Raw genomic sequence first — 25231 nt, 5'->3', positions numbered from 1 at the left:
ATCTGGTGAAAACTATAAAAAGTAGGCGGGGCAGGTTTACTGATTAATCACTGCAGACATGTGGTGCCTCTGCCATGTGTGATGGACGTAGTAATTTACTGTTGATGTGACAGCTGCTTTTGTTGAAAGGCTGTCCAAACTTCTTGCAGACTAGACAAAATCAAACTCAATGAAGAACACGTGCCATTTGATAGAAATGGTAAACCGCCTGCCTAGCTACAAATACATATAAATAAAAAACATACATCTTACTTTTAATGTGTAACAGATCTACATCCATAGAACTTTACTTAAACTGTGCTTGGGTCCTATTATATTTGCATATTATAACATGACTAACTTGACAGCAGAGTAAGTGCAAACTTGTTTTTCCAGAGAAGTAAAGGGACTGAAATACATACCGGTTGCAGCCTGAAATAAAATCAAATGTTTGAAGGTAGTGTTGTGCATGAACCCACTTGAAAGTGCTGTTCATTGAACGTGGTAATGTTTTTGGTAAATGGCGAACTGAGCATATCTGCAACTAATGAACGTGAAGACAATCACTGTTGAACTCAATATTAACTACTAAAATAACAGAAAGGAGTACATTATGAAGAAAGCTAGCGCAAACTATGCCAGCCAGAACTTAAGTTTCACTTTTTGACAGAGCTATTACATTGACGCACCGCTGAATAGAGAAAAATAAATCACTGCGTGGACACTCATGAACTAGTTTATTTTAATCTCTGTGAACAGAATGTTTTATTTAATTTTTTTGTTAAGCGTGACCTTGCACAACACTGTACATCGGTGTGACACGCAGTTTTTATCTACGAAGGTCCCATCACTATCCTCTCTCACCAGTTTTGACTTAGTTGCGTACACACATCCAGAAGGTTCTCTTAATGGACAGTGGTAGCACCGACCATAGCTAAGGTAAAAGCAAACTTCTCAACTTTCGCAAACTGGAATGCTGAAGACGGCTTGTTTCCCGCTTAATCAGAAGTCAATAGAGAAGAATGCAGGGCTTGGTACCAAATATTGATAACTAATGAGTAAAGCTCATCAGCATCAGTGCACTAGTAAGCATGCAGCAGGCTGCCTAATATTATCTGTCATTTACGCCCAGAGACGGGGCTTGCTGTGTTTTTGTTGCTGCTTATCCGCAAATAACTGCACTTCTGCTCGTCAGCCAGCCATACTTATTTTATAGTTATTTATGTTCCATATACAGTCATTTATTTTTTTCATGCATTCAAATAATATGGGATGTCCCCTAATAGTCAAGTAAACTGTTGGTCAACGATAAGAGTCTTAGTGCACAGCTTTCATTCAAAAAATGACACTGGGATGAAAGTATCCGGATTGTTGCAACACAGACCTTTTCTCTTCTAACAGCACTGCTGCATGTGTTAACTGCAGCCACTAGCTAGTTAGTGGTCCTATTCAGATAGATAGATAGATGGATAGATGGATAGATAGATAGATAGATAGATATACAATAAAATACAACAATAGAATAAAACTAACTGACTGTGAACTGGGATTGCGAACTCAAAGTACTGGGGAAGGATTGTTAACACCACTAGCATAGGAACTTTGGACTGCCGGGGAGCCTGGCCAGAATGGGCACCATAGCCACAGGGCGTCAAGTGGGCAACGGGCTCATTAACCTCCCAGTGACCACGGCTGGGACCGAACACAGCCTCTGACAGGAGGGAGAGGGGGATAGATAGGAAGAAAGAAGCCAGTTTCCAGCGAGTTGATTTGTAAGTCATATCGTCACGTCATGTTCAGTATTTGGGGTTTTTTTTTACAACAAGAAAGTGTCTCAGAGAGGCGAGGCTGAAGAGACTCGACAAAGCAGAAGCACTGTCTGAAACGCAGCGCTACTCGGTATCCCCAAATTCACAACGGAGAGAGTTATGGGTAAGAAAAAGGACAGTGTGTCTACGGTTCCCCACCGTTGTAGGGCATGTGAATGGAAACACATCACCCCTACCAATGTTTACTGCTTAATACAGTACAATAGATATATGTTTGCTTTTCAGTTTTATAGCCTATTGTGATCTATTGCCTTTTGGGAAAGTGTCTATTCAGTGGTCAGCCACAACATTATGAGCACTGACTGGTGAAGTTAATAACACTGATTATCTGGTTATCATGGCTCCTGTCAGTAGGTGATATATATAAAGGCAGTAAATTAAAATTGTCCTCAAGTTGATGTGTTAGAAGCAGGAAAAATGGGCAGCATGAGGATCTGAGGGACTTTGACAAGGGCCAAACTGTGATGGTTAGACGACTGGGTCAGAGCATCTCTAAACCTGCAGCTCTTGTGGGGTGTTCCCGGTCTGCAGCGGTCAGTACCAATCAACAGTGGTCCAAGGAAGGAAAAGCGGTGAACCACAGACAGGGTCGTGGATCGGACCACACGGGTCAGCCATCATTCCCCAAATGCATCAATGAGCCTTGGCTGCCCAAAAGACGAGCTACTGTAGCTCAAACTGCTGAAACAGTTAATGCTGGTTCTGATAGAAAGGTGTCAGATCACACAGTGCATCACAGTTTGTTGTTTATGGGGCTGCATAACATTATGACCACCAGGGTGCCCAGGTGGTCATACTGTTATGGCTGATACATTTACAGTTATTACAGTTTAATACAGAAATGTTCCATATTCATGTTCCATATTCATTATATCATGAAAGTAGTATACCAAAGTTGCTTTTGGGCAAAATGCTACCTTTGTCCTCAGCAAGAGGATTGTTCAAAATAAATCTATCCATATGCTTTTGTTTTTCCCACATTGAACCGAACTCGCACCGTGACTCCTAAACCAGGCTATGAACCGAACCTTGCCTCCTGTGCACCGTTAGTCTCCAAAGTGAGTAAATCAAGTTGAAACTACAGGAGCTGTCTGCCAGCTAATGTTACATGCTTTGCTGCCACCAACGAAATAAATTCCTAACAACCTATTTACTTCAGAAATGGATCAGGAAGTCATCTGTCAAGCGGCCAAGAAACAATTTCACAGAATATCATATTTTCATATCAGAAAATGTTTCCAAAAAGTTAGAGGAAATCAGTTTGTTTTTCTTCCAAGAGCATGACAATAGTGTGTTTAAGTATGTTTTCTAATGTTTACTCCACCAGTAACTACCAAATTTAGTTATTTTTTCATTTTCTGAACTAGAACAAACATGTAAATGTTTTTCATACAGTATAATAAACATATAGTGTGTGTTGTTTCCCCTTAAAAACAGGTGTTAGTTTTACCGTCAGGCTCTTATCTTATTCTCTGACCAAGGCAGAAATTGTGTTAATGTCCATATGTCTTCAAACTAAAACTAAACACAGTAAAGATACTAAACAGAAAGCCATAATCCCAAGTGCTGCCACAGATGGTACATGTAGATTTCTATCATGTATTCCAACACATTAATTTCACAAGTATATGTGTCTACAGAGAGAAATGTCACAGATGATACTCGCACAAAGTGTAACGCAATCAGCAAGAACAATATTTACTTTACAATCAAAATGGCAGTCGGCTCACACCAGAATCTGAATGATGTATGGGTTCATACGGTTGCTCAGGGGTTCTGTGGCCAAGAGATGACTGCGTTCATGTCCAATTCATGTTTAGTAGCTGGATTGAGCACCAGTATCAAACACTGGCAGTCAGCCTGTTTTCTCTTGCTGGCACACCTGATCATTACTCTACACAAACCTGAACACTGAATGTAGTGCTGTGCGATATACCAGATGAACCGGTATACTGGTTTAAATTTCCCTTTTGATCAGAATTTTTTATATACCGCCACCCATACCATTGTTTAGCTGAAATGACTGCTGTATTTGTTTCTTGTGTAATAGAACATTTGATTGAAATATGAGGACTTTATATCACTATAGTGATATATAGTGTTTATACAACTAAAATATATTGTTTGGAAAAGGTTATTTCTAAGTTCTGTTTTACTGTGCAGTTTGTACAATAACAATTCTTTACATCTGGTTGTATCACAGTATATACATGACAACAATAAAATGTTTCTATATTATATGTCTAGCCACTATAAACCTATAAATAGGCCCAGTCGTGCCAAAGCAACAACACATACTGTGATATACCATGAAACTACCAGAATCCATAAAACCCCTTTCCATTCATTCTCCACATTAATGGATCTGCTTTAGAAGGGCCAGTCTGCCAATATTAGACATCGATTTCTGATGCACAGTAAACTATGAACACAAGTGGCCTCTGATTTTAGAACCAGCTGTTTTGGGGGTTTTTTTGGGCAAACTTTGCATTACTTGAGTATGTAAAATAAGGGTCTATAGAGATATCACCGTGCCTCCATCATTAGCTCAAACCTTCCTACACAGTGCTGATCACAATCATTTATAAGAAATGTTTCCTGCTCACACAAACATGTATACACATACACTCAGCAGCCAGTGTGGTACAGCAGGTCAAAACTTAAGCAACAGCGCTGCAAGACATCCAACTTTATAATCTCCAACAATGTTCAGTTTTTGCTTTAGCTGTGTGGTGTTCAGGGTTACAGTTCGTGGAGGTGGGATCTATGCCAGCACTACTTTTAGGAATAATGCATCAGCACAAAGCAAGTGTTCCTAATAAACTGGCACATGAGTGTCCAGAGTAGGTAATCTCCAATTACAGACCCAAACCACAGACACTACCAACGTTACCGACAGACAGCTCAGCTCACCCAGCTGACCTGATGACTTCAACCCGTCCTGCACGGGTGGTCCATACACTTGAGACGCGATGTCACACGGACCTGTGATGTGCAACGGTGTACCGATACTGGTGTTTACATGTGCAGACAGTATTGAGGCCTTTACCTGGTCCATCAGACGCTGACAGGGCAGGTGAATTCAGCTTCGCCCGCTTTGAGCTGGGAGGTCCGGTTTCCAGCAGGTTCTCAGACATAGTTGTTGTGTTGTCCGGTCGGTTGCTTAAGTTGATAATGTTGATTACCTTGTGACAGGGAAGTTGTTCTATCAACCCGAGCCTTCCCGGTTAGCGCATTAGCAAGCTGACAGCCTGCTAACGTTAGCTAACTGGCTAATAGCTAGCTAATTGCCTGCTACCAGCTAAGTTAACTGTTAGCGTTAGCTACTCCTCGCAGTGAGAGTCAGTGTCTTTTAAAAGAGATGCAATAGCGCCCCGCTTCGCCACCGCCATTCACCCCATGATAATCCAACACCCAACACCCACATTATTATCGTTAAATAACCCAAAATAAAAATGTCCCCATGTAAAAAACCGAACTTCAGAATGACAATCCAATAAAATGAGGTTGGCTGGTGCAGTCCGGGGGAAAGGTCGTAATTTCTAGATGATCGAAGTACCCATTTTGCGTGACGTCAAATTTCTTCATGCAAAAATCGCGCGAAGCTCCACAAAAATGCACAATTGCATAAAAATGCTGTATTTTTGAAAATCACTTCGAAAGTCACGATGTGGTCTCCGCTTGCCTACGGTAAACAATACTGCTCCCGGACGGCGACAGGGGCTGAATCGCCGCACTCTGAAGGGGAAATCAGATATACGGAGCTTTTCTGCCCGACGACCACCGATCCAATGCCCGTTTTTTCGCACAAAATGTCTCCGAGTCGATGTTAAGATGTCGTTTTCGGGGGAAGGACGCTGTCATATCGCGGTAAGGATGCTCGATTTCTACGTAAAAACCAGTGTTGGACCGAAATCCTAATTCCGAGCCACGACAAGATGGCGGCTGTTGATTCCTTCGATACAAAAAAGTTTTTTTTTCTTTTCCAGATCGGCTGTGGAGGGGGAGGGGCCGCGCAATCACGCCCTACGTGAAAACACCGCTCCTGTTCGCCGCTGGGGGCGCTACAGCACCGCCAGAGACACATACAAGCAATTCACAAGCCAGTTTATTCGTTTATAAGTCATTTAGGGTAGCTATACAAGTACATTATAGTTACACTATATATGAAATGTAATATAAAATATCCATCTTAAAATGTTGAGTGAGTGAAATAAATTATTTTAAAATAATGTTGCACATTAAATATAGTCTTGTGTTCAATGTTATTTTATGAGTTAAAAAGTTAAAAAGACACCTGTAGATTTCCCCAATGCTGGTATAGTTACCTGTCTCTTTCATTTAAAAGTTTTAAAACAATTAAAAAGGCAGATATACTATAAGCTGGACTCACATTATGTATCCTTTAATCTGGTAAACACTTCACAGGATCTGGATTTTTAAAATAATGATAATTAGATTTTTGGCATCAGAAAAGTAAAGCAGAGGTTTGTGCACATGCTCCCTGCAGATGAGCACAGCTACAACACATAGACACAAACAAAACAAAACAGCTTACTATACTTTCTGTTTGCTCAAAGTGAATAACTACTGATGTCTAAAGCAAATCATTAACTTACACAGATCCTGGCAGTGAGTATTTAGTAAAATATGATACTGTATAAGCTGCATTTTAGTCACTGGCTGATGATCAAAAAGGCCTCCACCTTAATGGTACTATCTGGATGCCTTCCAACTTGGCCAACCTGCAACATGCATATAGACTGATTCCAAACTACAATCAGCGATTTAATCAGCAAATTTAAAAACAGAACAAAATGGCTATTCAGTCTGCTTGTCAGGCGAATTTGCACACGGTTTGATGTGAACTCATCTTCTTTTTATACTTCACAGTGCACTCAACTGTTTTCTGCTCGGAGATTTATTTCTCTCACACTGAGTAATAAAATAATAACACTCACACTTACTCAAATAGACACACATTGAATCAATTTGATAATACGCGTCAATGTTTCATTGTTTTCTGGCAAAATCTGACACATGCACATGTATAAAAAAAATCATATGTGACATAAAATAACTGCATATGTACAAACACTGAGTGCTTTGTGCAAATGTGTACAGATTACGATCATGTGTTGATAAATGATACATGGGTAATGTGCACAAAACATACATAATACATCTCATTCAGGAACAAAACAAATACACAAAGATTTTAAATCAAACAACTCTGTCTAATTTTTTGTCCCAGTGTAATAAAAAACACATATGGGTTGAATTTACTAGACAATTTATAATGAAAAGATGTAGTGCTGTCACCATTTAAATGAGTGATTAGGCAATGCTATTTTGCTGTGATGATTTTAACAAGTCCTAATAAAACTCTGTGCCTTTATACCTCTCCCTTATGGTTCTGTCACAAAGCAGAATCAAACTTCTTCCACAAAAAGAGATGACTGAATGTCTAAAAACTTCTCCTCAATGCACTTGGCTGTTTTCTTGATTGCATTGTTTAACTGGAGCGCCAGACTTCTAGGGCCAAAACAAAAATAAATGTCGTCATACACACATCATCCATCAAAACACTGTCAGAGAAGGACAAAGTCCAAGTAAGCTTAAATGATAAAAAATAAAAAATAAAAGTGATTTGAAGAATCCTGCGTGTTGTCAACACATGCTTAATGTTCAACATAATTGTAGAAATAATGATATTGAAATGAAATAAAAGGATGATAGCATGGTGCCGAATCAATCATGTAGTGTGTCTAGCAAAGAGGAAAATTTGCTCATTAGTTTCCATGCAAACAACATCACACACTCTTCTCCCCCTACTGTATCACAGATAACAGAGCCAGCAGTGTTCACTTTAATATTTTATTTATACGTGTGTACAGATGTGTGCTACTGGAGAGGTGGTGTGCCCATCAACCTGTGGAGTCCCCGACCTGGAAATCTGCTATGGCTTGTGTCTGTCACTCTTGTGCATGTTGGGGCCTACAGCAACATGACCTTAAGATCACCGAGGATTATCTAACAACGTGAGGCAGAAGGGTAATGTGGAAAGATGTGGGGGAAAAAAACAAGAACTTTCTTTCAAAAATGTCATACCCGATGTTCTCATCTGTTTTCATAACTTGCCATGGTATGGTTTATTAGGTTTGGCAAACTTCAGCGTGTTGAGAAGAGATGTGCCTCTGAAAAAGATTTCAGTCAACAAAGCAGATCTCATGCAGCCATTTTTGCGTCTCAATCTAGACTGACGGCTTCTGGAGAAGCTTCTTTGGATATTCAAGGTACTTATGCTACTAATCAGGATTATTTGATGCAAATAATCATAGCTCACACACGCTGATTAAACATATTCCTAATTCAAAAGGCACTGGTTGTGTATGTTGGGAGTGCACAATGGCTTTTTATGCCCCGGATAGAAATGGTTCCTCCTTTTACATGTCAACTCTGTATCTGTGTGTGTGGCCATAACTTCTCATGGCAAGATTCTTTAGCCTAAATGTTGACCTGTCACTAAAAGATGTGGCTGTGGATCATTATACAGGTTTCAAATTTCAAGGTCTTCTATTTTTTTAAACAACAATTTAGCTTTGTTTGTGTAACACAGATATGGCAGCAACAGCAAAATAACAGTTAAACAGTGGCCATGTAGTTGACTGATCTCCTTTCGCATCATATTACAGTGATCTTTTCCGTGTTACTGAGTCGGAGTAAAAAGTAAAATATCTTTCTCACACACATACACACACACACAAAGTACAAGGGGGAAACAAGTGCTTTCAGGAGTGAAGACCAAGCATGAAGTGAGTTAAGAGCAAAGAGAACTACAGAGGTGCCAGCTATTCGATGGGAACACCACCACACTATCCCAAGTGACCGGTCAATGACAGAATGAAAGAACTGGAAAAGAGCAAAAAAAAACCATAAAAATGGATGGAATTTGTCAAAAACAATTGCAGCAAAACCTGCACAACAAGCATATTTTCTTCAAACATACAATCATAATCTATCCTCATTATGAAAACAGCATTGATTAAAAAAAAAAAAACTTTCTGAAAACCAAAATACTCAAAAAATACAGTCATACTTTTAGGCACCACAAAACAATCAGCTAGTTTAGGTTGCACTGCACCTAGAGTTCACTCAATTAAAGTGGCACAATTTAAGTATATTGATACAGTAGAGGGCCCTCTCCGTATAAAGGCTGTGACAGGATAAAGTTAAAAGTCCCACCCCTTCAACAGCAAATCACACAGCTAAAGGCAGACAATACTTAACTACTGAATAAATATATACTGATGGACTGACCAATGTTTGTTTTTCTCTTCTGGTAATGAAGGCAACGAATGGAACGTCACAAAACTTGAGTCTGAGGTTTTACACACAGTACTGTAGAAACTTTACTTGATCTGTGCTCTGACACTTTCACCAACAGCAATGTGGACCACCCTATCATCTATCAAGAACTACACAGTGATTGTCCCTCACAGTCCCACTTCAAGCGATACTCCACTCAAAATATCAAACTCGCACCCCGCTGTAAGTTTTAAAAGGGTTCATTTGGTGTATTTTTCTGATTGGTAACAAATCTGATGAAAATACCGAAACCAACTATCAATTAATCTTACTAACAAGTATTGTCTGTGTACTGCAGTGCTGGCCTAGAGGTTAAAGTGCAACCATGAACTACAACGTCCCCCGTTTCATTTTTAGCTTGGGACCTTTGTTGCGTGTCATTCCCAACCTCTTCCCTCCGTTTCCTGTCATTACTCTACGGCAGGCTATAATTGAAAAAAGGCGAAAACAACGGTTGGTTTCGGTCTTTTCACGGGATTTGTTAACAACAAAAATGTTGAATATATGAAGGTGTAACAAGTTTGTAGTTTGCACAGTCGGTTTCAGTCTAGCCAATGGGTGAGCTCCAATGGAGAGATTCTGGCCAATGAAAAAGCAGACCGGGTCGTGAAAGAACACTGAATAAGAGCATTCAGCCATACTTTGGTGGATATAAAACTGGAACCCACTGAGCATGCAGAGGGACGGCAGATCAGCGGAATATGCTGCAGGATTGGTTTGAGAACTTTCTGTGGAATCCAACATCACTTCAATCTGATCTCACCTTCTCACTGTGCTCCATTTAGGATTAAACTACAACCTTTTTTACACCCATCTTTCAGGTCTACAGGGAATGTTTCATACTCAGAAGACACATCTTGTGTGGAGTATCACTTAAGTATATTTTAAAGTGCCTTCCTGTTTTTGTGATGATCTCACTTTTTAAAAACACCCTTTCTTCCAAATCTATATTCCCTTATCTTATTTGATTTTGTGCTTTTGATTGTACTTGTTGTGATAGACAAGAGCTCTGTTTAAACTTTCTTAAAAGCTATTTCAATGTAATAACTACCAAATACAAGTGGTCGAGAAAACACTGTGCAAGACCTGTGCTTAAAATGTGCATTTAGCTGCTACACAAACTAAAATCTATGCAGCCTGCTTCATAGCATGTCCCCTTTTACCGAGACTCTAGCACAAATGAATACTGTATTAAGCCCTTATATCAAAGCAGAATACATAAATTAACACTGCTTCATGTGATTCCCTCATTCTTCCCATAGTTCCCTGCTCAGCCCATCATGCTGCACTGGCACTTATATAGAATCTAAAATTATTTTCCTTTAAGTAAGGTCAAGACTTTGATCAAGTTAAAAAAAATGATATGGCACAACAATAATGATTTGTTTAAAGAAATACTTGCATTGAAAATAAAAGCATGGCATAAGAAACCACAGCATGTTCCGTAGTCTAAGATTGTTGAAACTTTGTTCAGTATTTATGTTTGTTCGTTCACTGTTCTAGTCCTGAAGGCACTTAATAACAAAAACGAATAAGAAAAAACACCATGAACAACACCAACAACACTTCCTTCCCTCTGAACCCCTTTCAGCTTCCTCCCCTATACACTGCTGTGCTCAACACAGGTCTAACCCACCCCAGCACTCAAGGCAACATCCCCATGAAAGACGCTAATAGCCATTTTTATAGCCACTGTAGCCACTGTTTGTGTTGGACAGATAAACTCCCTCGTCTTCATCCGTGCCGAAGACTCTTGGCCCATGCCTAAAGGAAGGGACATCCTGCCCATGCCTGCAGTCAGTCCTGGAGAAGCAGATGCTGGGGGCAGCAGGGGGACGGAAGACAGAGGAAGAGGAGACAAGGGATCAGAGACGAGCATAAAACTCCTCGTTGAGTTTTGTTAGCTCGTTGGCCTCCTCTTCTTCATCCCCTTCTTCTTGAAGTGCGAGAGGAGCAGGCTGCACCTGGGAGGGCACCTGTGCAACACTAGGCTCTGGACCTAGTTCAGAGTGGGGAGGGAGGTGTAGAGCTGTGGCAGGGGGCTGCCCGGGGAGGTGTGGAGCGTCCCTATATCCTTCCTCCCTCACCTCTGTGGACTTAGCTTGGACAGTCTCAGGCCCTGCTCTTGAGGGCTTTACAGCGCTTTGTGGTTGAGGAGGGAGTGAGGAAAGAGAGGAGGAGGAAGGAAGAGGACTGGGACAGGAGGAAAAAGAGGGAGGAATAGCTGCTGCTTGGGCAACAGTCTTATTGGCTGTTGATGCCATGGACGATGGTCCAACGCTGGCGCCCTGCTCCGTTCGATCCTGACATATACTTTCCCCACTTTTGGGGTACAAAAAGGTCCTCATTTGACCTTTGCCCTTAACATTCACTGTGCCTCTATAGTCAAACTCTAAGCCCATGGCACTGAGCACAGCGTGGCTCTCCTCGCTCACCTGCACCCGACACTCCACGCCGGTGGAGTCCATGCGGCTGGCAATATTGACCGTGTCTCCCCAGATGTCATAGAGCAGCTTAGTGGTGCCGATCACGCCCGCCGTCAGCGGCCCGTGGTTAAATCCAATACGGAGCTTGAAACCAAAACCCAGCATGTTCTTGTTGAAGTCGTCCAGGACGCCCATCATCTCCAGGGCAAAGTTGAAAAGTGCCCTCAGGTGAGCGTGCGGAGAGTCCTCATCATTCTCAGCCAGCTGCCGGACATTCAGTCCCGACGCTGCCATGTATGTGGCACCGATTGTCTTGATTTTTTCCACGCTTTTGAATTCGGGTTTGCGAAGGAGCTCGTCAAAGTCTCCAATGAGCTCATTGAGGACACGGTAGCACTCTTTTCCACCCTCGTAGCTCTCTTCATAAAACTCGCTGAAGTTTACGATACTGGCGAAGATCACACCCACACTGTCATGGTTCTTGGAGTAGCTCTGGGTCACCTGAGGAAACAATGATAGAACTTATATGAAATGTGTTGAAATATTCTGACCACTAAAATATATAATAAAATATATATTTACAATGATAGCTACGATACAATAGTTAAGAAAGTTAGAAAAAATACTAAGAATGTATTTTTGGATTTCTTTAAAAATGGTATGTTCTAGATTACAGAAACGTTTTTCTATCCCTTCATAACTAAGTCGGATATTTTTGTTTCAACAACTACAAAAACCTTGAGCTGGTCAGCGACGTGGATAGGGATGATGTTGCCAAGTAACCACTCAGCCTGGTCTCGCATCATCTGGATCTTTGAGCGGTGTTTGTCAGCCTCTTCATTGCCATGGTAATGGAGACGGTAGCTGACCTCAAACTCACGGTTGAGGAACCAGACCAGGAGAAGAAGCAAGAAGAAGGCCAGGACAGCCTCTGGGACCAGAAGGTCAAGAGGTCGCTGGGTAGGGTCAGGAGTTACTAATGCTGCACTATCATCATTGGATGTGGAGATGTTCAGTCTGAGAGAGAAAATGGGGAGAACAGAAGAAATGTGAGAGTGGTTTAGCCTGAACACAAGGATACTTAACAAAGGTGCACCAGAACAGGAGGGTGATTAACAGGATTAAGAGTAGAGAGGAAAGGGAGGCTGGAGAATCCACCACATAACCACTGGCACACTTTGCAGCCACTGGTGTTTTAGCTTGCATTTCTTAGCCCAAATTAGTTTGTGAGGTGGTGTGTGCTACATGTAGATGACATGACATCATGATGAAATGAAAAAATCAATGAGTGTCATTTTAGATCTGCAGTTTTACCCTAAATACACCCTGAAGGACACAGAAATACTTGTTTCTCAACTGGCCTCAATAAATCACACCCAATGCTCACAACTAGTTGACTACTTAGCTCCACCTATATGTCCATATGTTAATCTTTGACTGAAAATAACATGTTTATCCTTGGGTTGTTGTCACAGAGCATTGTGAGAGATGTGGGAAATTGTTAACTGAAGTGGAAGTAGAGGGATAAAATGATAATCCTGGAATGCAGGCTACTAATTCAATCTTAACTCATTAAGCAAAAATCTGACCATTGAAACAGTGAACAAAACACAGAGCAAGCACTGAGAAATGTACTTCCTCTTGTCAGTTTATTTTTCATCCGAAGGTGTACTTGGAACAATGTACACACTGCAACCACAATATTGCCATAAGTTAATTACTTTAGCATTACCACAAGTGTACATATAAGTATACTCTGTTAAAGCAGCTGTGTGCTCAAGTATGATTCAAGCTGATTTTTTTTATAGTGAATGCCTTGAGAAATGTCTGCCAATCAAAATGATAACTGATCTGAACTGGGTCTTTCCAGCCCTCTCTTCTCCTCAGTGGTGTAGTTTGTTAACTCGTGGCTTTCATACAAAATCCAAGCCAACACAGGCTGTATGAGTCATTTCCACCACTAGTGACATTTAGCAGCCATTACTGCTGGTGCACAGAGGAAGAGAAAGAGAAGGATAGGGGAATAAAGAGCAGGAAAGCATGAGAATGAGTAAAAGCCAGAGAGAGCTGTAGTTATGAAAAATATAAAAGAGAGCTGTTGCTCCTGTTGACCCTTCAAATGTCACTCATCCATCAAACCCCTCTGTTTCCACGGAGACACTCACCCATGAACTGGCAAGCTGTTATTACTGGAGCTGAAAGACGACAGGAGTGGTGTCAGTCAAGAGAAAGGAAGGCTCACACACACGCACACACAGACACATGAATTGGCATATATAATACAGATCAGATTAAATCCTCTTTCCTGGTTGAAGAACAGTTAGATAAAGGTATGTAGTACCAAACCAACTGGGTAAATTACAAATGTTTGAGAATAATGAATTCATGTATAAATCTATTGATGACCTAGTATTTGGAGCCCAAACTTATGGCTATCAAAGACAGAGGTGGATGAGGGATACAGTACACGTCAAACACAAAGCTGTAAATTTGAGTTTTCACATAGTGTTCTTAATTACAAGCTATACATGACTACTGTGGCCTATTTTGTAGAACTGCAGGATGATCCGTGCTTGCATATTTCATTTGTATGAACTTATTGGAGCTCAGACTGGAGTCTTTTAATTGAATGAAATGTGAGATGCATAGCGTGCATAGTGTTACTATGTGTGGGTGTGTATATGCACACACAAGTGTATTTACATTTAGTATTTGTGTGCAAATAAAAAGCGCTCACCTGTACCTGTGAAAGGGGCTGTACAGCAACAGCAGCAAGGCGACCCCTGTAGCAGTGGCCAGGACTGAGCGCATCCAAAAACTTAGCTGACAGAAGTTACAATACTGGATGATGGCCAGGATGGTGGCACAGCACAAGAACATGGTCACCTGGAGAAAAGTAATTGAAGTGACTTAACAAAGCAGCTAAGGACAACACTGAAACACAGCTTGTAAGGCTCAACTGAGTTGTGTGTGTCTTGTATAGGAGAGGTAATTATAAGGTAGACTCAATAAATGCAGGGTTTATAACAGTTCAGTATATTCCATATGGGCTTCCACTGCTTTTTCACCTGAAATACAGAAACAACAAAACTCTATTATTACTCCCTCATTATGCAGCTATGGTGGCTAAAAACACCATTGTGTAAGTAAAACAATACTAATATATTGTTAAAAAAAAAAAAAAAAAAAAAAAAAAATTTTTTTTATAAAAAATTTTTTTTTTTTTTTATCCCTCTCTTTTTTTTTTTTTTTTTTTTTTTTTTGTTTTCCCCAACAACCCCCACAAACTATTTAATAATTCTAAAAAAAAAAAAAAAAAAAAAAAAAAAAAACACCATTTTTTTTTTTTCCCCCTCCCTTTGGGTGAAGGAAAAAGGAAGAAAGAGAAAAAAAGAAAGTTTGAAGGAAGAAAAAAGGGGGGCCCCCCACCACCAAAAAACCAAAAAAAATGGGGGGGAAAAAAAAAAAAACAAAAGCTTCAAAGGGAAGAATACCCTAAATCATGTTTGAGGCCACGCTACCAGATGAGCTATATATTATATATCTATCATTTTTTTTTTTCTTTTTCTTTTGGTTTTTTTCTTTTTTTTATTATTTTTTTTAATTTTATTTTTTTTTTTTTTTTTTTTTTTTTTTTTTTTTTTTTTTTTTTTTTTAATAATTTAGGTTTTTTTTTTTTTTTTTTTTTTTTATTTTTTTTTTTTTTTTATATTTTTTTTATATATTTTTTTTTTCTTTTTTTTTATAATATTATACACAAAAAATTTTTTGTTTTTTTTTTTAAACACCCCCCCCCTTTTTACCCCCATTAATTAAATCCTCGACATGGAGACAACTCTGTTGTCAAGTTTGCAGATGAACCAGGATCATCAACCGGATTGGCCAAACAACAGTGACACTTCATATCAGGAGGATGTCAATCATCTTGCAGAGTGCTGCCCAGAAAACAACCTACTGCTCAATGTCAGCAAAACCAAGGAGCTGATTGCTGCTGTACCACCAGACTTAAAGACAGTTTCATCCCTCTGGCTGTGAGACTGTTAAATTCTTCTTCAACAATTCATCATACAAATTAATATATATTTTTTATGACTCATTAATCAATCATTAGTGTTGTTGTTGTTGTTGTTATTATTATTTTAAAGTAGCATAAAGGGAACTACTGTCTGAATTTCATTCTACAACCTTGCGTTTTAAATAATGTAATTAATCCTCTTCACTGGCTGCCCGTGTGCAATCTGCTGCTTGTCTATTTCTCAATGGCTTAAGACCAAAATAATAATAATATATCTCTGACTGTCTTTTACCGTATGATATATTGCCCTCTCAGAGGGCTACTAACTTCCCAGAGTGCAAACTAAACGTAGAGAAGCAGCAATTAGTTACTTTAATTACATTTAGGGGATCATGATGAACTATCTTGCCCTCCTATCATGTATTTATGTCTGGTGATAATGTGTGTTTCAGAATTTTTATTTACTTTCAAAAAGGCTATTCTTTTAATTTTCAGACTTGAGATAAACCAGAGACATTAAACTGAATGCACTCAATTCAAGCAATGACATTTTATAACCACTGAAAAGTATTAAAAACACCATATAGAAATTAAATTAGCCACATTTTTCAGCAATTACAGTCAGTGAGCATGACAAATAAATGTATGACTGTGTCCTTTCGTTCTGACTGGAATAGCTACATGTAGGATCCTTGGCATAGCTTTGTACAGAATTCTCTGGCCATATGGAGTAAGATCTGTTATGACTGGACTGTTGTTGTTGTTGTAGTCAAGGGTTCTTCGTGTTGTTGGCTATGTCTTGACCTGAATCTTTCTTTAATCAGTCATGCTTTCAGTAAAATTTAATACTTGTGTTAAGAGAAAAGTATTTGTTTGCGCAATGTGTTTTTAACCAATAGTTTTGCTTGTCCATTTTCATTCATGATAACAATACTGGTTACAAGAAAGATTAATATCTCCTAAATAATTAGTTCTTTCTAGCCCAGTGGAATATCACTTTTGCAAAGTAATGTAATTTAACTGGAATCTAAAATGTAGATGTTTCTTTCTATGATATATTTGATGAAGAACATGCTGATTTGTGCTACCAAAATATACATGGATCTATTCAGACAAACATACATGGATACAGCAGTAGTAATTTAGGGACATTTACAGGTTGTTCATGATTACAGTGACAGGATAACATCTTTTTACCTCTCATCCCTACACGTCCTCCCCCTCCTCCCCCCACAGCCCTGTTATTGGGTTTTATATCTTCAAAGGCATTAAAGTCCAGAAAACTGCATGTCTAATTAAAAACCCTCCCTGAGACTACTGCTTTGATCTGCAAGCCCCGACGAGTTGGGAAGAGTGGAGGGGATATACAGAGCAGGGTGGGAGAGAAACGGATAGAGAAATGGGGTGTTTAAAATCCTTGAAAAACAAGATATCAAAAACACCACACATCTTGCAAGCAGCCGTTGGCACAAAGCTGGAAGGAGAGTGTCAAACTTGTACAGAGCTGGATATGGCCTTGACTCAAAACAGCACCAAACGCTGCAAAGTATGGCTGCTCTCAATCTTCTCACATGCAGGACTCAGAGAAGAAGAAATGTCAACATTTATGGTGCCAAGGTCTACAGGCGAAGCCTTCTGAAGCCTCCTAGCTGTTTTCCTTCTACACTTCCTATCAGGGCTAATGCCAGCTAACGGCTCTACTGGTCTCCAAGGATCTCTGGCTTCAGACCACCATGGGCAAGGTTTCAAACCGCCCAACTCTTCTCTGCTTACTTTGGCTTAAAAATATCAGTGAGGGCAAACCATTATAGCTTGGAAGTCACACGTAGTACCACTACCACAATTAACAGTAGCCCCTGTGACAGCAGAGGCAGTGTGAGAGTAGTAGCAGTAATTAAATCAGTTGCAGTACTGGTACTAATGGTGACAGTGATGGAAGCTTTAGTAATAGTGCTGACAGCTGCTGTAGCAGCAATATTGTTAAGTAGTTATTGTTAATTCTCATAACTGACTAATCTATAACTACTAATTATTCAACTAATTGTGTCAGGACTACAGAAGACACCAAACCAGCAAACAAGCTGCAAACAGAGTGATGTGAAGTCCATTTGTCCAGAGCAGGATTCTTAAGACAGTGATGGATATACTGCACACACAGAATCTCTGAGTGCTCACTTATAGCACAGTCATTTTAGCCTCTTTTATCCATTCACCCACACTTTTCCACTTTATAGCTACAAACAGAAATGTTTACCTGCAGGGGCAAGTGGACACTGCAAGTGAGGTGGGACAAGACAGAGATGGCGGGGAGGGAGACTAACACAGCCCCAATCATGTGACGGGGGACCCATCCAGAGACCACCAGGAGCAGGGAGCGAGTACAGTTCATCACCTCTTCCAGATAGAAGGCCATACTGCAGGAGAGGAGAGGAGAGAAAAGGGGAGGAGAGGGGAGGACAGGAGACAACAGAGGATGAGTTTCCAGCAGCACAGCTCCAAAGAAGTAACAGTTCATTCTTAAATTTTTCTGAATGAGACCAAATTCAGAATCAGCAAAAAAACATGTAATGCGATAACTGAATGAAATACAAATCACACAGAATAGGGATAAAAAAATATATATATATATTATTCCCCACTCCACTCCCACTCCTCTTCCTGCTCAATCAGGGAAAACTGCAGCAGACTCTAATCAATCCTTAATGAAGACACATTATTAAAACACAACTATGCTGTCCAAGTCCCAGCTGGAAGATGAAGATTTATTGCCCATTTCTGCACGACAATGAGTGAAAATTAACTCAATTTTCAAATACTCTCCACTGAGATGCATGCACTCCCATAAACACACACCACACAATAAACAAGAAACATCTTCAGCACTTCAAAAACTCGAAACTCCAAGCAGAAATGGGATATTTTTGGTACCAGGACATCATTTTGCCAACTTCTGAGCCAATACTGGTCTTTCACAAAAAATTAGCCATGAGCCAGTTTTAGCTGACCAAGGAGGTTAATCCATTGTGGTGTGGGAGCCAACCACCACATAAAATAATTTGTTTTGGTTTCAGCGGAGAGTTGTAGTGCTACGTGATGATCTTTCAGTGGTTTTCCATCCTGTGCCATTGAGGCCCAAGAGATACAGACCAACCAAACACTACAGCAGTCAATTTGGAAACACTGGAAACACTTACATATTCCTGGGCCCTGATGGCACAGCACTGACAACAACAGCCTAAATGACATTTCAGAAGCTTTTCCATCCTGCCAGGAAAGAATAAAATCTAGGGGAAAATGGAGTTCTTGTCATTTTGTTTCACTAAACTAGTCAAAATATTCGATACAATAAATCTTGGTCTTGGTATCTTATTGGTCGAACTCTGTTTGATACAAAACATGTGTGCGCACTCCATCTGTATGTCATCTGCCTAAGCCTCCTCACCGTATGGACAGCACCAGGGAGGCCAGCTCCAGCAGACCGGCCAGGGGAGCCACAGCCAGAGCAGCGGGAGCTGGAGGGCCCACGGTAGCCGGGCTCACCAGAGGTGGAAGGAAGCAGGCCAGTGTCAGGGCTAGGAAGACAAAACAGCTGAGGAGAACATCCAGGAAGGAGCTGAAGGTGGAGCTCGCAAATGTCTGCACCTGAACCTGGTTCTTCACCTGGAGGGGACGAGAAAAGGTTAACTTGAGGAGAGGCGGTGGCTCGATTTCCCTGCAAATCATGCCAGCAGCTTACACTGCACATACATAGGTGTTGTACCATAATTTTTGTGTTTACTTAAAAGAGAACTGCTGGAAAAGCAGAAAAGGGCTGAATTAATTTATCACTATCCAATGCATACATCATAAGCCCCCAAAACACAATTCTGTTCAGCTTTTCTTTCTTGTGTTGTCTCCCAAACTAATTTTAAAAGAGTGAAAAACAAACAAACTAAACTAAATCTGAGTAGTTATGTGTAGTTGTGTTATGTGTAAACTTCCATGAAATGAACTCAGATGTTTAATGTTTCAGCATTTTTTAGCTCTGTAGTAACACTGGTGTAACAGCAGGGGGCTGCAAGGCTGAGGGGTCAATGCAGGCCAACTGGAACTGGTCCTGGGTGTGTGAGAGTATGTGTCGCACTAAAATAAAATTTGGGAAACAGGGAATACAAGGAAAACGTTGCAATAACCCCTGCCCTTTTCACTCACAAACACATGCACACACAGACACAAAGAGCACTATCCAGGACACCTAGATGTATTAGATGTATTAAGTGCTTGTCTAAGGTCCATGTGTCTCTCATCCCAGAGTATCATCTGATATGTGCTTGTGTTTTTTTTCCCATCCATGTACTAGGATAGGAAAATTAGGAAAAGACTCTAAAGTCACAGCATCTCACCTGTACACTCTTTCACCAGGAAATATTTTAAGGTTAGCGCAGAGTAAGGCAGTGATGAGGGTTATAATCACAGTGACAGGTAGGGTAATGAAAGTCAATACAAACTTATGATAATACAGAATTAGGAGTGTGTTTGTCTGTGTGTGTACCTCCTCCTTGTAGCTGCTGCGGTAGGCCTTTTCCAGAGGTCTCTCTAGGAAATTGAGGCTGATCTTGTTGATGGGTGGCTTGAAAAAGTAGTCCTTCATCAGACTATGAAGCACAGAGAAACAAATATGAGCAAATATATGATTTTTACTGAAATATGAAATATTATTGAAAAAATAAACCTTCACTGACAAAATTACAAAAAACATTGGAAATATATGTATTTTTGTACTCTTTAATGTACTTTTATACTCTTCTATCTACTCTATCCTGAGTAGATGTTAACAATTTGCAGACTGGATCCGCGTTTTCAACAATCTGACTGAATTGTCAGATTGATCTGAACACAGAAATCCGACTCGGGTGCAAAACCATTAAGAGGAAGTGGTCTCTATCCAGTTACAAACAAATTCTGGAGTGCGCTTTAAATTCTGGGTTGCAGATGAGCACAATCATCAGTTACTTGCAACTAGCCAGAGAATGAATCAGGGTACATTGCCTTCTTAATATTTGGGCAGATATGACCTTCTTCCTGTGGATTCTTTCTTGCTCCCGCCCTGGACACATATCACCAATGAGCAGAGTGAATTTTGTCATGTGGCTTTTAGTGATGCATTTTGGTTTGCTTGGATTTTCTTCTGTGTGAAAAGAAAACAAACCTAGGGGAAAACATTTACCAACTCATCCACATTCGAACAAGAGCAAAGGAATTATAGGTTTGAAAACACACTTAGATTTCTAAATTCTATGGCCTCTGCAAGTGGAGTTATGCTATTAAAATGTGTCCAATGTTTTGCATGAAAGAGCATCTTGAGGCCTTTCTGTGTGGCGTTTGTCACATTTGTCTGTTTTCATGTGTGTTTCCAGTTTATATTATTCATATAATTGATGCTTATTGATTTAGAAAGTTAAAAAACATGGGATCTTATTAATGATTATTCACTAAATGGATCCCTTCACCTCTATTTAATCTATCTCAAAAATCATACATAATCAGTCACTCTTGATTGGTACTGTAAATTCATAAATTCTACCTTTAACATCTTTGCTCACCTGTCCTCCCTGATAACATCCACAAAATGGCCATCACTCTTTTCTCTGAAGTTCTTGGCACGCAGTTGGATCAGGGCAGAGTGGTCCATTCCCGGGCCTGCTGCCCCTGTGCCAGCCATGCCTAGACTGGTGCCAGTGCCTGTGCTAGTGCTAGTCTTCTTTTCTTTCTCCTGGAGCATGTCGCACAGGGAGCTCTGGCTGGCTCGCACTGGGTCCTCTAGCGGGGGACTCAGGAGACCATTGGCTGCCCTGGGGCTGTGACCTGGGATAAACTGGATGGGGAGCAGAAAGTGAAAAAGACAACAAAGAAGAGAGGGACAAGATTAAGGAGATGCAGAAAATACAAAGGTCACAAATAATGTGGGACACAGGGCATGATTTTTGAGGAACTCAAGTGACAAATGCTTATAGGGGTGCTTGACAAAGCACTGGTGCAGCCACTGTTCATCCGTGTGTGTGTTGTACCTTGGCGCTGCTGGTCTTTTGCTCCTCCTGGCAGCCGTTCAGCACAGCCACATCATCACTCTGCTCGGCCCCCGAAGACAAGACCACACTACGGGACACATAGGGAGGCTAGAGAGAGAGAAAGGGCAGAAGGGCAAATTAAAACTTATCACACACAGCAGTTTAAGTTATATGGCTGTGTTTCACCAAGTCACACAATTTCTTTAGAAACTAGCACAAACTAGCAACAGCATCACAGAACGAAGAGCTGAGGTATCCATCTCTATATTCCACGCTCAATTTTTTGTTTCTTTGGAATTACCCCGATCCTGTCTGGTGGCTGGTGGGGAAGCAGGGGCTCAGCAGCCTGCGCTCCCCCGGGGATGAGGTCCGGTGTGCGGGGCTGAGGGCAGGAGGATAGGTTGACTCTGACAAAATCTCCGTCTGACAGTCCCACCTGAGAACAGCTACACTGCACATCATGCTCCACCTTCCTTCCTGAGATCAGGTAGGTTTTCAGTCCTGAGGTGAAGCAAAGACAGAAAATCCCTTCTGTTTAAAATCACAATTCATAATTTGCTTGTAGAAAGAATACAAATGCAGCACCACCAAAGAGATAAAAAGTGGCAACTAGTAATCAGATGTTCCTGAACAGCATTATTCTTGATGGTGACACTGAGAACACAATCCTTTCAATAACACACAAGATTGTATTTGTTTATGCCAAATATTCACTGGGCAACAAATCCTTTAATGTGAGGATGGCTGCATGTTTCATCTGCGTTCTCTAATCTAGTTTTGAAACAATCTAGTCAATCTGCAGAGCAATTAGTTATTATAATTCTGACAGCTGATCGTTTAGGTCAGTTATCAAATAAAAATACCAAATATTTGCTGGTTAAAGCTTGAAATGAGCATCGCTGTTTTATATCATTATGGAATAAATGTTGTTTCTGACTTGAAATCTCACAATGAAATGTTGGTATCTCATTACTTCTGAGTGACGGACATTCATTTTGTGAAAGAAAAGTTAACTTGTGAAAAAAGTGGCTAGTTGCAGACGTACCCATATCAGCCAATCATTAGCCACTCTTTGCTGGTGCGCACACACTGACAACAAGCATGTTGTAATGCAATACTGGGTGTTTCACCAACTATGTTTGCACATCAGCCCAGAGCTCCGGCCATGTTCACACGGTTCACCGCTATAATCCACTGTTTGTATATTTCCTTGTTGGCCCTACACCGGTAGGGCCAACAAGGAAATATACAAACAGTGGATTATAGTGGTGGCCCGTAGCCAGCCGCTATCAGCCTGTCCAAACACACAGTAACCTAGCTAGCTGGCCTCTTTGTTCAAACAGCTAAAAGCACTAACCTTTTTAGCAGAGTGAAGACATGAGGAGCAACTGTAGGCCACAATGGGGCCGTCAACGGACATTACATTGTTATGTGCACCATTTACACGTCGAAATGGGTTAAATCCTGCAACAGTGGACGTTTTTTTCTACATAGTGCAGCCAAACAGTAGGCTAAAAGAGACAATATAGATATCCACATGTAGCCTACTATTTTACTTTTACTAACTGTTAAGAGGTGAAGGATGCATCGTTTGTGTGTGTGAGAGACAGAAAAAGAGAGACAGACCTCCTGTGTTTAATGAAGCTGTGAAGCTGTGTTAGTAAAATAAATGTATTAAAGTTTTTCGACAGCCAATGGACTTTATCAGACCAAACCGTCTATTCAGGATTGGATCTGCATCTTTAACATTGGGTGGGCATTAAACTCAATGTACCCCTCCCCATAGATCATGATGAAAAGTATTGAATGTTCCCAAAATGAGAAAAGATCCATTCAGAGAACCATAAGTCAGGTTAACGGAAATGTAGATGTTTTTAATCAACAGAAAAAGGGAAAGATATGCGATGATGTGTCACCCTGGGTAAGTGTGACTGATGAGCATCCGACCCATATGTGAAAGCATGTGCGTCAGTCTGATGCTGAGTGGGTGTGTTCATAAGTTGGTTTGTGTACTACAGAATTTTTGCAACATTTTTAGTGGATCTAACAGCCAACACATCCCTCTGACTCCCCTTCATGCCTGCCTGTCTCTCTTCACATGTGTCTACAGTTTAAATATCTCTTCTTATCTTTCCTTTCCTTCTACTCTCGTCATTTTTCAGTGAGTCAGTATAATAGAAATCTAATGTAATAATGAGAAACTGATTCAGTAAAACAAAAAAATTAGACATTGTGTAGAGCAACATCGGTAGTGGTACTACTGCTACCACCACTTGGTTTCAATTTCAGTAAACACTGTAAAGCTTTTCCAACCTTCACCTCTGTATTCTTAGTCTGAGACGCCACCAGAGTAGCTTTGCATGATTCATTTTTCAAAAACATCCTAATTTATCTTAATCTTATAGTCATACAGCCCCTCAGTTTATCCTCTGTCTGAAACAAGCCATCTCCCTAAACCCCCCGACTCCCTGAAAGTTCACTTTGTTCTGATTGGCCAACTTTGCAGAAACATGCTGAGGAGCAGAATTCAGTGCTTGTCAGGAAACCGCTCTGTCCCTTTACTGATGTGCTCTCGGCAGCAAGGACAATTGCATTATGGGGCACAGAATCTGATGAATTTACTTTTTATCAAACCACAAATGAGACAACAATTAGGTTGAAAAGACGCCGCCAGAGCAGAGTGTCTCTGGGGGCCTGGCCTCACTGATTACTATACAAAGCTTTATTCACTGATTTGATGAAAATATATCGTTTCTCAATATTTTCTTCATTTTCTTATGGAAATTTAGCCACTAACTAGTTGGTGCTGCTAGCCTACAGCTAAATTAGGCGTACTGTTGGTGTTTAATGTTACATCTCTAGTAGAAGACCTTTCAATCGCCAGGAATGCCGGTCTCTCAGTCCATTAGCAGCAGTTCGCAGTTAGCTAACAGATACAAGTAAATGTCCATCAGTGAACTCCGTAAGTCCCTGAAAGTTTATATAGAAAAACTTTTCTGCGGTTCGCTGTGACTCCTGAGCAGAGGGGTCAGATAACTTAGACTGTTCTTAGACTGGAAATGTTCAGAGCAGTCTGAATTCTGAGCTTTTTGTTCACAGGGATTTGCCTCTTTGGCTTCGTTTAAAATCAACATCCGACACTTTAGCATATACATATACCACCGAAACTAAGGAAAATCATAATACCTACGCATTAATGAAGTGGAATAAGAATAAGAACAAACTGTTCACATTATTGGCATTGTGTCACATTTAGGAGGATCTATTAGCAGAAATGGAATATAATATTCATAACTATGTTTTCATTAGTGTATAATCAACTGAATATAGGTATGTTTTTGTTTTCCTAGAATTAGCCTTTTATGGGGGTGCCCTGATAGCTAGAGTTGACGGCCCATGGGTTCAACTCTGACCTGTGGCCCTTACATGTCATCCCCTCTCTCTCTCTCTCTCTCTCTCTCCCCCCCTTTCCTGTCACTCTACAGCCTTTACTATAGATTAAAGGCAACAAAAGCCCCAACATAGGTACATTTGCATTTTTTGCACGTTTTGTGGTCACCAGAGTTT

At 40.5% G+C, this 25231-nt stretch overlaps 2 protein-coding genes across 4 annotated transcripts in view; both read right to left on the bottom strand.

Annotated features, from left to right (window-relative positions):
- Positions 1-5776, bottom strand: part of crebbpa (CREB binding protein a) — a 42846-nt gene extending 37070 nt beyond the window's left edge. Inside the window, 1 exon segment of the mRNA XM_051386693.1 lies at positions 4858-5776. Coding sequence (XP_051242653.1) covers positions 4858-4945 — 88 coding nt within the window. The 5' untranslated portion in view covers positions 4946-5776.
- Positions 5777-6799: 1023 nt separating this feature from the next.
- adcy9 (adenylate cyclase 9) overlaps positions 6800-25231 on the bottom strand; it is a 41041-nt gene continuing 22609 nt past the window's right edge. Inside the window, exons 2-11 of one of the 3 annotated variants that reach the window (XM_051386690.1) lie at positions 21966-22165; positions 21665-21772; positions 21200-21471; positions 20149-20251; positions 19060-19277; positions 17872-18031; positions 14340-14488; positions 13768-13797; positions 12340-12619; positions 6800-12103 (exon numbers count right to left, since the gene is read on the bottom strand). In XM_051386690.1, coding sequence (XP_051242650.1) covers positions 11042-12103; positions 12340-12619; positions 13768-13797; positions 14340-14488; positions 17872-18031; positions 19060-19277; positions 20149-20251; positions 21200-21471; positions 21665-21772; positions 21966-22165 — 2582 coding nt within the window. In that variant the 3' untranslated portion in view covers positions 6800-11041. The remainder of the gene's footprint in view (positions 12104-12339; positions 12620-13767; positions 13798-14339; positions 14489-17871; positions 18032-19059; positions 19278-20148; positions 20252-21199; positions 21472-21664; positions 21773-21965; positions 22166-25231) is intronic. The other 2 variants (XM_051386691.1, XM_051386692.1) reach the window with 2 other exon arrangements.

The sequence above is a fragment of the Dicentrarchus labrax genome, unplaced genomic scaffold, assembly GCF_905237075.1.
Source record: "Dicentrarchus labrax unplaced genomic scaffold, dlabrax2021, whole genome shotgun sequence".
Taxonomy (NCBI): domain Eukaryota; kingdom Metazoa; phylum Chordata; class Actinopteri; family Moronidae; genus Dicentrarchus; species Dicentrarchus labrax.
The sequence above is the reverse complement of the archived record's forward strand: the minus strand, read 5'-3'. Positions and strand labels throughout refer to the sequence as shown.